The sequence below is a fragment of the Notothenia coriiceps genome, unplaced genomic scaffold (genome assembly GCF_000735185.1).
Source record: "Notothenia coriiceps isolate Sejong01 unplaced genomic scaffold, NC01 NC01_scaffold00023411, whole genome shotgun sequence".
NCBI lineage: Eukaryota > Metazoa > Chordata > Actinopteri > Perciformes > Nototheniidae > Notothenia > Notothenia coriiceps.
Window position 1 is genome coordinate 93185 of NW_011356112.1, and position 13448 is coordinate 106632.

Below are 13448 nucleotides of genomic sequence, written 5' to 3' on the forward strand. Positions count from 1 at the left end.
TCCCGAATGACATCCTACCAAACCTGGGCCTAATCGCCAAAACACTATTTCATTCACTTGCTACAAACTGTCATCATTATGTTCATTTATATAATGTGACCCGATAATAAACATGTATTCCATACATCACGTCTCTCCTGAGTGAAATGAAGCTCAGCGCAAGTTCAGACAGGAAGACCTATCACTTCGTATTGCACGTCATGGCAATACTCGCTCCCTTCACTTAAGGATAGGGAGCGCCACTCCTCAGCAAACCTATCACGTCCCTCTATTCACAAGCCTAATCATCGCACCTGGTAATCCCTCTATATATGCTCTCCCCTTTTCTATCAGCTGTCTTCCAGGTGTCAACGCGCAACCCTCCTCCACCCCTTCGCCTCCTGCTTCCAACTCAGGACCAAGCTTAACCTTCTCCCTTCCAACCGGACCTAACCACTTATCACCACCACCAGTGTCTAGACCCAGGGGGGTTCATCGGAAACGGTTCTTTCCTTCCCGAATGACATCCTACCAAACCTGGGCCTAATCGCCAAAACACTATTTCATTCACTTGCTACAAACTGTCATCATTATGTTCATTTATATAATTTGACCCGATAATAAACATGTATTCCATACATCACGTCTCTCCTGAGTGAATTGGTTTCAAATTGATTAAGCATTGCCAAGAGAAGACAAAACGGTAAATTAACACTAGAACCTCCAAGGGATTCATTTTGACTGACCCTGATACTGGCGGGCTGTCAGGAGAGAGAGAGAGAGAGAGAGAGAGGAAAATAGATGCCTCGTTTATTTCTCCTGTGTTATTATCAGAAGTTACTGTAAACCTTTGAATAATGTAGTTCATCTACTTTTAGTAGTTTGTTTAAATGTTTTAATTATGTTGTTTTTGTTTGTAGAAGTGCATCATTCCTTGATTTATTGTAAAATGAATCTGAACTTTTTGATCTGTTATGATGATAAACTGAAGCCATTTCTAAATTAACACAATTAAGTCAATTTTAAATCGTCCTACTTACTTTATTAGGAAATTATGAAGAGGAACAAATTAAATGATTTGAAAACGATATCTCTGTAGGTGCTGACGCTGTTGGCTGTTCTAGTGTTAACAGAAATTTAAATTAAATATGTGTAATGGCAAATGCCATATATGGTTTTCTTACCTGGAATTCTGCCTTTTTGAACAGACTTTTTGATTGAGTCCTAGCTATATTGTCTGCAGTTCTAGGGTTAATATTAATCTAATATGATTGTCATTGGTCTAAATTAGATTTCAAATGATTAACTGTGTATGTAATGAAGATCATAGTGTGGGTTGAATCCATTTTTATAACCACTGTCTTTTAACTGATGCGGAAATGCGGAAACTGGGCTTATTCGTCAGAATTTTGTATGACTTGACTTGACTTGCTTGACCTGAGCAATGACTTGACTTGCTTGAATCTCACCACAGTGACTTGGGACTTGCTTGATACTTATAGGTCAAGACTTGAGACTTGCTCATGACTTACACATGTAGGACTTACTCCCACCTCTGCTAATTACCAAACTAAATAACAAAAAAAACGTGTATTCTCTGACAAACATATTAACCAAATACTTGAAGATCTATAAACAAATTCATAAATGTCCTCATTAAACAGTATAACCAATACCTTTTATTTTATAAAAAACACATTTAAATATGGTACTCCAGTGCATGGATGAATTAGATCAAACTCATACTGCATTAATTGAATTTCATTATAAGACATTTGTTTGTCAATTATGGAGAGTTGGTAAATCAGAAATGTATCAATACATTGATTAAAACATAAAGCCTTCACTGGAAGTGCACTTAAGTAAATGTTCAGGACCTTTACATAAATGTCCTTCTGTTTAGCATACATGATGTGACCCGAGGTCACTCCCACTTTTGGCTTGACACCCTCCTCAGATTGGTTGATGATGAATTGGGAGAAAATAATTCAGCAGCTTCACAAAAGAGGGGGAGGAATGGCAACGCAGAGAGGGAGATACAGAAGGCCTCAATGAGCAAGCACAAAGGCAACAATACCCATCATGGGACCAAGCGCTTCACTGTACCAGCTTTCTTTCTAGGATGCTAGTATAAGACAACAAAGGGGCACAATGTGCCTATTCATCAGCAGTACAGTATGCTAATAATGTAGATAGGATGCATTCTCACCCTCCTCCCATGGCAGAGATGGAGGATCAAATAGGCCATTCAAAAAAAACACTGATCACTCTGCCCTGCACAGCAGTGAGTGATGCCAGTGACAAGGAAAACAATTGGACCTGCACTTGTTTCAATCATATTGCAATGTTTATTGTGCAACTGCTGGCAAATCAAAACCATTTGGGGGAAGCAAAAGATCTTTCTAACTTAGGGTCACTAATAGTAATACAACTACTTTCACCAGAACTGTAGCATGGTGATACTTGTGTGTGGTGATAAGTGTTTTACAAAGCTCAGTAATCCTAACACAATATCATTTAGCACGACTAAAAGTCTATAGCCATGCTAGAAGCTCTAAGGTTATCTTTGCTTTAAACTAGATGCTATGTCAGCATTATGACAATGCTTGTATGCTGATGCTAAGAAGCTCTAAGGTTTACACTTTTCACCATCTTAGTTAGACAAGCTACTTAGAACAAATTACGATAAGACACAAGATCCTTCAAGAATTAATAGGAAGCTTTGGTGTTCCAATTTATAGAAAGAAAAAGTCGTTCTATTAACAGATATCCTTGTCGGAAGGAGGATTTATCATCTGGGGACCAGGAATGTCTGCATCATTGATACGATACTTTACAACCATATTAATCAGCCGTATGCCAACTACCGTAATTTCATCAAAAGGTGTCAGCCCCAAAAAGACAGCAGATAGCTCCAGTATATTTACTTAACATCTGCCTTTTGCTTTACCTTGTATTAATCTAAGACATTTTCAACAAAGATCGTAGCAAACATACATGTTTCGAGTGTACCACTCTTGCATTGGTACATCTTTACGAGGGCAAAGGCCTGTTTGGTCAAGGCATGACGTTTTGTACGGATAACAAGTGGCAATGGACAAGGAAAAAAAGCATGCGCACTGAACACAGCAGCTGTTTGCATGGAAACTGTGTTTATCTTGGTTTGGGAGTCCCTGTGACCAAGGCTGAAAGTCATACACTGCCCTCATCTCTTCATATTGTGACCTACAGTGCATCAAAAATAAACCCCAGTGTAAACACTTCAAGATTCGGCTGACATCAGGGCAAATTTGTGTGAAGCCAGCATGTTCACAGAATTTGTTTTTGGTTCTGTGACGGCTGTGTGTGTGTGTGTGTGTGTGTGTGTGTGTGTGTGTGTGTGTGTGTGTGTGTGTGTGTGTGTGTGTGTGTCACCTTAAATGCACAGACAATATGGTGAAAAATACTATGGAAGGATTAAAGATGCACGAGTAGACACAAAGAACCAATATGAAGGATAAAGTGTGCTGATCTCTGATGCTTAGAAGACAGGGACGACTTCATTCAGAAGCAGCGACGAATTATAACCTTTCCGTTTACATGCATGTGGAACTGCAAACATAGGAAGTGAAAGCACTGAGTCAAGGTCTTTCTGTTAATTAGAAAGAGGCATTGATACTTTAACTAGAATGTACTTACACATGCAGACATGAACTGTTTGCCTTGTACCTGTATAGAGAGACGGGTACAGTAGCTGTGTGACATGGCCTTGCTCTGGTGAATAAATAACAGTGACATAAGGGCTATTGTGCAAGCTTAGCTGACAAGACGTGTTCCAGACTCAGTTATCTGTTAAATGCTTAGCGGCTGTTCAGCAAATAGCTTGATTAAATATTCCGACTGCAGGTGCAGAGCGATCAGTTTGACTGCTTCTTTGCCTCAGTGGCCTCAAGCATCCTAGTTAAAACCAATAGAGATGAATTCATCAGAAGACAAAAATGGACTAAGCTTCATCTGAGTTAAAGACATACATAAATATGTTACAGCAAGATGTACCTAATAAAATGAAAAATGTACGCAAGTAGGGTTGATGCTTGAGAACAGAAAAATACATATTTAATTGTTAGATATCTGGTATGCTGAAAAAAAAACCTTATATTCAAAAAATGTAAGTTCCTCTGTCATAAAAACAACAGATTTTGTGAGAGGGGTCTGCTTGCAGGCATCCACTCACAGGACAGGTCCGGTGCAGGCTCCACTGTCAGGACACCTCGAATCGAAACGTTTTTTTCCCCGCCCCCCGAAGGACTCGTCTGATGGAAGTTTTTTAAATCACAATGGAGACTCATCACAGAGGTGATGAGTCCGCTCACCATGCACTTTGGGTCGGCCTTGGTCAAGCCCTTTTGACCCCCCCAGCCTGGTTCTCGTAAAAGTTGCCTATTTTTTGGGCTATTTCACCCGGTTCCTTCTACCGGGGACACTGCCCGGTCTCGGGTGTCCCCCCTTGGCCTGTGTCCAGCCATTCCCCACCACACTCATCCATATATTAACGGATTTTGACCATTTTTGTTTAATTTTTCTCCCCTCCTCTCACTGATCGAATGGCAAACGCGACCCACCATCGGAGGGCCTCCACCAGCCCGGCCTAGTGCCGGTGCTCTGGCGGTCGGTTCCTCCAAACTGCGGGTTCAACTCTGATGGCCGGGAGGGTGTGCTGCGTTGGGGTGGGGGACTTCCCCCACTCTACGTGTCTCTTCCTTCCCGGGCCGGTCGATATGAAGAGTGACCAAGACGCACCGTCTGACTCAGGGGTCCCACCACGGGTCCCACCACGGGTCCCGCAACGGGGTGGAGGTTCCCGGCTGGAATCTCTCCACCTCCGCCGCAGATTGATCCAATCACTTGCCAAGTATTTTTTAAATACTTTTCCAAATGGCTTCCAATGGAGCTTTCCTAGATGGTTTGGTGAAACAAACCATCTGAGTCAGGCTAGTAATGCTAACCATCTCATGTTTTACATATACAGGGTAAATCTTAAACTGAAGCTTGAATTTAAAGCAACCCAACGGAAGTTTCATGTAAGTTTAGTTATTTCACTCGTAGCTCAGGCTGCGGGGGTGCTAGAGACGGTAGCACGTTGATACGACCTTCCTAGTTGGAGACATGGCCGTATTTTACAATAAACTTCCATTGGGTCGCTTAAAAACAAATATTGCAAATCGAATAATCGCAATTAGATTATTTCCCCAAATCGTGCAGCCCTATTCACCACTTATATGTGGCATTAGGTGTGGACCCCTATCTCCCCCTGAACAATCCATGTCCCCTACCCCTCTATATTGAAATATTATGGATCAAAAAGAGTTTAACATGATGTCCCAAACATTTGTTTGTGCAACTATTAAACATTCCATCATTTTTCACCCATTTCCTAAACTGCAGGCACTGACAAGGAATCCCAGATGATAAGTTAGCTTTGAGAAAAAGGGTGATATGCTCACAGATGCATCCTGTTTCTAAATGTCATTTCTTGGTTCCTCTTAGAGACAGCACGAGATAGAGCTTAAAAGAAACCACAGAGGCTAAAGGGAAGGGGATGGAAAGAACTGTGTACCTACTCAATGTAGGAACTGTCCAGCTCTGCAGATATGTCACTGGAAAAAATAGCTAACCACACAGTGTCAAGATAACTTCTGACAAAACTACTTTTTTAAAAACATTAAGAGGAGATGGTGTTTGTTTTGAACTAAATTGGCTGATCTTTCAAACAAGTCTTTTAAAAGGATATCCTGTGCTTTCCCTTACACTTTCAATTAACTGTTCAGCTTGGACAGAAACAGACACCCAGCTCTTACCATGATACAGATTGACGAGCAAGGGTCACAATATGTTACCTTTGCGCCCCAGGTAGAAAAAACAGTCACAGCCATTTCAAATGATTATATGATGATACATACTTCTGACTGCTTGCAGGAAGGGTTGTTTGTAGGGTTCTGTTTTTTATGAGATCATGCGTACGATTGGACTCAACATCATGTTTAAAGTGTTAAGTGTTGCTTGAGAAGACAACAACAGTGGCTGACCGGTGTAAACGCATTGCAACGGCCCAAGACATTTCTATTAGGTGAAACGTGCTGCATTTTTTTTAAAGATTACTGTTGGCAGAGTTAGTCTGTTTCATAATTGTGTTTTGTCAGTACATCAGAAATGACTAGGTTAGCTATGTTAGCTTACTAGCTTACACCATAACATCGTAACAAATCATGCGTTCACATTTTTTTTAAAAGACGATAAAACTAAATGTTAGGTAAGTTTCCATTGACAGTTGGGAGACTTTATAATCCCTAATCATAAACAAGAGATCTGGTCCCGGGCTCCCAGCTATGTGCATCACTTTTGTTTTTCTTCCCGTATTCGTTTTGAGCTTCTTGCATCGTTTTTATATTTGCAGCTTTTCGTTTATCAGGGCTCGACATTAAGGACTGCCCGATGGCCCGGGGCCATCTAGTATTTAGCTCGGGCCATGAAGCCTCACCTGCTGGTGGCCCGATCGGGCAATCTATTATGCCAGTATCATGCAGCTCGCGGATCCAGTAATGAGTAACCCGACAGTAAAACTAAGCATATCTATAACTAGTTACGGTAGTTTGAGAGGTAATTAAAATAGCTACGTGTGATATTCTAACCTGAAGTGTGTGTTTTGTCCGCTCACCGCTGCATGTGATCATGCAGCGCTGCGTGTCGACTCGTCAGCAGCAGCTGATCTCTCTGTCCCGTCAGATTAGACTTCACTCGCGTTTATGTCCATATCGATCAGATCCAGCTAGTTCTAGCTAATGATATGACTACCTGCTTATTAAAAGACACCTAAACAATAAGTGTCGCTATGCAACTGGGTGAGGCCACAAAGTATAGCGCAGCATTATGCATTTGTTTACATGCCCACCGGAACCCCGAGGCATTACCAACAGATCAACGCACAATCAACCCATACAGGACATCTCTTTCTTCACATTAAGTGTTAGACATTAGAATTGACTATTCTTGTCTGTCACATACTCTTCTTGTCTGTCACATAAGTGGCGCAACTGAAGCGGTATTGCGCTAAAGGGAAATTATTTTGACCGAAAGAGATTTAGATTTGCCGGCTAACGGGAACTCTGACGTCGCCATTTTGTGTGCTTTGCGGATGCGCTCGGCTCCTCTCGACTGCTGCTCGGGTCTGCTCGGTCAGCTTCCGGATGAGGAGGCATTCGTTCGACCAACTTACAGTAGATAACATTACAAACATTTTTAACAGGGGCCATAATAGTGTAAATAATGTTTGTTTTGGCAGTTACAACTGAATGTAATGTGTTCTACTTTTTTACATCTGGGAAGGCATTTGCCTTCATCAGATGGAAAGTGTCTTCTTGACCAACAACTTAAGTATTTCTTATAGCTATGCAGGGCATGCAAGCGAGCAAACCTAAACAAGAACAAACAAACAAGTGAAATGAAGAATAAAATTAAAAGTGTACAATATAATATTGTGGTGGTTCATCTTATAATTCAGTCTAGAGAATGCACCAGACAGCATCTACAGTAAGACCTGCAAAAATCTTTTATTTTCTAGGGGGAGGCCCCCCAAACCCTTCGTGCCATTTCGTCCGCGCACATTTTTCAGGGCAATCTCTATTGGGCTCAGGGCCATCTGTAAATTAGCTTAGATGGCCCACAGGGCCATCTCCCAAAATCCTTAATGTCATGCACTGTTTATGCAGCGTAATTAGTAAACACTGCGAATGTTTTGTTTTCTAAATGTAATGTCAAGTTGGTGAAGATATTTCTTCATTAGCATGTGTTTCTGCACATTCCTTTTTTATACTTGCATTGTTTTTTAATGTGCAGCGCTTTTCTTCTATTGCAGGTGTTTTGAGCCGTTGTAGCAAGTTTGCACCTGTCAGTCACCATAGCCAATGCTTACAAAATAATCTAAATTATTTAGTTAACTGTTATTTAATCATAGTGACTAAAACAATAAAGCAATGGCTTCTGTTACGCTAATAGCAGGTACACAAAAAGTATTTTATACTCCGGAATCAGTATCGGCCAACACCGGCTCTTTTTGGTGTGAACGCGACATTTCTGAACTAAAGTGGGAAAAGTACTGCGGTGTGAACGTGTCTAATGGGGTTCATTTTTATATTGCTTCAGTTTATAATCATAACGGATCGAAAAGTTCAGATGAATTTTTTAATACATGATGCTTCCACAAACAACAACCAACATAATTATTACATTCAAATTAAGTATATTATTCAAGTTTACATTAACTTTGGATAAGAACACGGGAGAAATGAGCGGAAGCGCTCTCTTTTCCTCTCTCTCTCTCTCTCTCTCCTGACAGCCTGTCAGTATCGTCTCATGCAGCTCACTGATCCAGTAATGAGTGACCCGACAGTGAAGAATAAATATATGCATAACTAGTTTAGCTTGTTCCAGGGGTCGATAAAATAGCGAAGTGTGTTAGGTCTAACTCTTATTGCGTGTTTCGCTCCGCTCACCGGTCCGTCACAGCGGGCGGAGCTGCAGGATTTCTGCTTCACACACACGTTGCATACCGCTATTTTACTGTCTTTTTTGGACACTTTAAAATACTGCCAGACCGGTGAAGCCATTTTGGCGATCTTGTTTTGCTGCGCACAGAGAAAAGTGTCATGTATTTTACGTCATGTGATCGGCTCTCCTGATTGGCCTTTACAGAGAGCACCGATCGATCGGCAGAGAGTGAAGATCAGCAGATAACAATCGGCGGTCGATCGATCGGAGCATCCCTAGTGGTAGCTATTCACATTTTAGAATGTGAGAAAATACACCCAAACTATTCCACGTCTATATCCTATAAATGAAAAATAGTATTTGATCAATACACTTCTTGATTTATAACTGTTTATGTGTAGCAAGGCCTGGAGGTTCTAATTGGCTAGAGAGGTTAGCTTATTAAAAGGATGTTTCTTATTATTACTCTGTGATAAATCATCACTACACCTTTTGTGAGGTGAAGAACATCTGCTGTATGGAAAACCTTTGGTGACTTCTTCATTCCCTGACTGTGTTACTGAACATAGAGGAGATTCTTGTTTCAACATATTAGAACAAAAGGCTTTGTTGAGCCATGAAGGACATTTATAATGTGTCCAAGAAGCCTGTTGACATCCTCAAGAGCTGTACTGGGAAGGTGCAGCAATTGCACAAGACATCGTTTACTTAATGTGTCTATCCAGCAAGCAATGTTGTAGTTTGTTTTAAAACTGTATGCAATTCAGTCAATTAATCAATGTAAACACAAAACTATCCTGTCTCTAAGCAACTGTATAAAGAAACACGTGTTGGTTCATTTATACTGCTGTAAATACAAGTTTTCCTATTCCTTTTTAAATCCCCATCGGACAAAAGCAAACTGCAGCTGGATCTTGAGTATGAAGCAGCTGAAGCAGAATGAAAACTATAGCTGGATTAGTTACAAGCTGGAAGTATTAATTCCAGCTATGGACCAAATCCCCGGTTCCCTAAGTAAATACCAATGTGTGCATAACCTGAAAGAGCCGCGCGACCTATGTCAAACAAACTGCAGGTAGTTTCTTGAGAAATTAGTGGATGTTTAGGGTGGAAACTGAGCTTTTACTGTGGAGAGCAAAGCAATTACAAGCCCATAAAAGTAACAAAGCTGGAAGAGCTGCTTCACTGATGTGTCTTGAGTTGTAATACCAAACAGAAGAGGGCGGGTGTGTCCAGTCCCTAAAAATACCAGTGCTCAATGTAAAATTAAAAAAACAGTTCCACATTACAGTGTGTTTCAGGACACACACTTTAATGTTTATGTTCTGTACATACCTTCAGCAATAAGCTCGTCCACGGTGACCTGATACCGGCCGATTGCAAACACTTTGCCCAAGTAGCTGCTGAGTCCGGAGCCGGAGCTGGACGTCCCTCCGAGCCCACCGCTCTCGGACTTTGGCATTCTGGAAAACTTCTTCATCCTTTCCTTTCTCCAAATGCAATCCCTGTTTTGAGGGTTTGAGTAACCACACAGTCCAAATTATCTCAGTTGTGTCCGACGTCCCCTATCTACTTATCTGAAGTATTTTCTTTTCCTGCATGCTCCGCGTCTGGTTCTTTTGGAGGGACTACTGGCTGTCGGGTGATACGACATGAAAGTACAGTTATTATACAGGCGTCAGGGGTGGGATGATACTGCACAGTCAGTCTCCAGAAGCTCGTACCAGTGACCGCATACACACATAAATGGCCAAAAGCAAAACACTAATGTTCGTTGGCTAATGAGACATCACTGTAGATGGCTGCAGCCTTTGCTAGCATACATGGACTCGGCGGTGTGCAGACAGGAGGCTTCGCCAACAATGAGAATAAGGCAGGGGAGAGGCACAACAATGCAGCTGCCACCGTGGTTGATAACACCACTTCTGGCGGAAAGGAATTCCTTCCCTAAATATATCCAGTCCTCCAAAAGTAGCGGTGCCGCTCCACACCCCGCGACCCGTTCACTTCACTCGGGCGAAGCGGCTATGTAGCTTGTTATTAGCCGCTGTAGTTAGCTCGTTACTAGCTACGGTAGTTAGCGGCTAACGAGATTTGCTAGCAGCCACAGTGGTTCCTCCAATAGCAAATCCGCTCGGAGTGCAGGTGGGCTAACAAAGTAGGCAGCCCGAACCTCACACAATTAAGGGTCGGCGTCTCCCCAGAAGCTCTTCCGGCTAAGGCGTTTTCATTCGGGTCACCTGTGTCATCTCCACTAACTCACATTTGGGTCGTTTTTAGTGAACCTTCGTGAATGCTAAAACTTCTCGTGACTCATCTGCGGTAGGATACAAAACAAGGGTGGTTTGTTATTTACCCAATGAGAGTGACAACCTAACCTGACGTGGCCCCGCCCCCTACCATTGTTATGATTGGTTTATGAGGAGAATGTATGGAAGCCAATTTATACAAGAGAGAGACACTATTGAATGAACTTGTGGATGAATAAAATAATGAGGAATATTTTTCAAGTAAACAAAATGCCAACATTATAAAATAGTAAATAGTTCTCTATTCCGTTCTCTATTCAAGTGTATAATACTTTGGATTTGAACTGAAGTCTGTTAAATTTGGATGACATAGTGCACCCTTTTACTGTTCTTAAATGATCACTTATTAACCTCTTGTGTCAAAACATACTGTACCTAATAGGCCTGCCTATCAAATATATATATATTATATATGTCATTTATAGAGAACAATGTACTGCGGTAAAATGTTACCTTTCCAATAAAAACATATTCTTAACTTAATTCTCTGACAAACTAATCTGATAGCAACAAATAAGGGATTTAAACCTTGAGAACAATATGTATCATCCAAAATCAATTATATCATCAAGCGACCATTAAACCAAAAAAAGGTCTATTGACCCAGATGACAGACCATTCAAAATTATGAACACACCACAGAATAAGAATCGAAATGGTTGATTCACCTGAAATAAAAAAAAGAGTTTTAATATGGTGACCCCGCATGAGTGGTAAAACAAAAACTATAACTGCTGTAAATGTTTTTACACTGTTCATAACTTTAAAGCATGTCCTTTCCTTAGTGGCAATGGGCTTCCCTAAGAAACACCCATAAAATACTGATCTGTAAAAGCATGGCATAAGTGAAAGACCAAGCTGTCTGGTTGAAGGAAATTCACTAAACAGACTGTGCATGTTGAAATAAACAAACCTCAGGCTCAAAGTAATGTGTTATCCTCAGTCACATTTATGTAAATTGTTAAACATCCTATCTGTGTGTCTTTGTTCTGCCTGTTAAACAGTGCTGGTCTTTTTTAAGGCTATAACTTCCTCAGTTTGTGTTAACTGATCTTACTGTACAACACCCCCTTTGATTTTAATGATCATCTGCAGTGGAAAAACAATGTACATTTTCACCAGGCACTGCCAATGAGGAAGTGGTGTGATAACTGCCTCTGTGAACCAAAGGCTTTATGAACAAAGGCATGTGTGGAGGCTGGGGAGTCGACCTCATACTCAAACACAATTTCAATCTTTTGTGGTCTAACTCGATTTTAACATCCCACTACAGTAACATTTGTTCTCTATACATCAGCAACTAGAGTTGAAAAAGGTCTACTTCGGGTAAATGGTCACCATAAGCACATTCAGGTCAATGGTTACAGAGGGAGCACATGGCTGAGATGGAGATTACATAAGAGATGAGGAGGAGCACATTAGAATCACATGACTCTTCAAACCTCCATGTCTGGACACATCCTGTTTCTGCAGGGGGGGATCTTTCCTCTCTGACACACTTACCATTGTCTGGCTGAGTGTGAGGTGTATGCTGCCACCTGTTGGTGCCTAAATACACAATTGCACACAGAAACTTTCAATACAGGAATATCCTCATTCAGCAAGTAAATATATCAAGAAACATCCATCTTTCTGGGTTGTCGAGCAGAGAACTGCACCAGTTCTCAGGCTGACCTCTGACCTACTGGAAGTTTTGGGCGCAGTCAAGATAACTTTCCAATACAAGTTTGCTTCTAAGAGCAGAAAAAACACCAACCTTTCAAATCAGGATTTACTTTTTTTAACGTAATTTCAAAAGCCCTAAGAATATATTTTCTCACTCATCTTTTTATTATGAGTTATTGGCTGAAGTAAATGGACCTGAAAAACCAGATAAAATACAATGAGAACAAGTGAACTGGATCTTGAAGTTTGTTTTGGACGCATTGCTTACATGGCAAATATAAATGAACCACTCATAGTCAAGAGGTGGGACTAAGTCATTGTTCTGTTTGACATAAGAAGTAGTAAGTTGTTGCACTCACATACCAAGTCAAAACGGACTGAAGTCCTGAGTCCTAATCTTTGAGTTTGCGTCATAACAATTTCTTCCAGCACATTTTGTATACAGTATTTCTTTTTTTGTTAACCACTGCATCATGTTTGTTGTACAGTTTTTTTCTAAATGGCACTGCATCATTTAACCTACATTTTTCATGGCTGTTTTTGCAACTGCAACTTAATTGGATGTCATTGGATTGGTGCATCAATTCAGTTTTGACTTTCTGAAAATGCATGGCGTTCAGGAAATGAAGGGGAATTGATTGATGTGTGGCACACTTAATAACATAATTTGTATCTTTGAGCTTGATGGATGGCACAAGTCATTAAGTCAAATTGCAAGTCTTGTTCTATTTTGTCGAGTCAAGTCATTGACTATGTGACTTGAATCTTAACCAACAGAAAAGTATTTAAACAATTATCACACCTTTCAAAAGTCAGGAAAAGCCAACTCTTCTAAAGTTGCTGTATATGTGAAGGTGAGTTTTAGGATTTTTTTTCTTGATTTAAATAAAATTGTTCATCCTTTAAAACAGATACTGTATTTGAATGTTTAAACCTGTATATATAAAATTGTTAAATAATGAGCTGGAAAAA

At 40.7% G+C, this 13448-nt stretch overlaps 1 protein-coding gene across 1 annotated transcript in view; it reads right to left on the reverse strand.

Annotated features, from left to right (window-relative positions):
* bmp2k (BMP2 inducible kinase) overlaps window positions 1-10847 on the reverse strand; it is a 65008-nt gene extending 54161 nt beyond the window's left edge. Inside the window, exon 1 of the mRNA XM_010781605.1 lies at window positions 9838-10847. Coding sequence (XP_010779907.1) covers window positions 9838-9982 — 145 coding nt within the window. The 5' untranslated portion in view covers window positions 9983-10847. The remainder of the gene's footprint in view (window positions 1-9837) is intronic.
* Between the last annotated feature and the right edge of the window lie 2601 nt (window positions 10848-13448).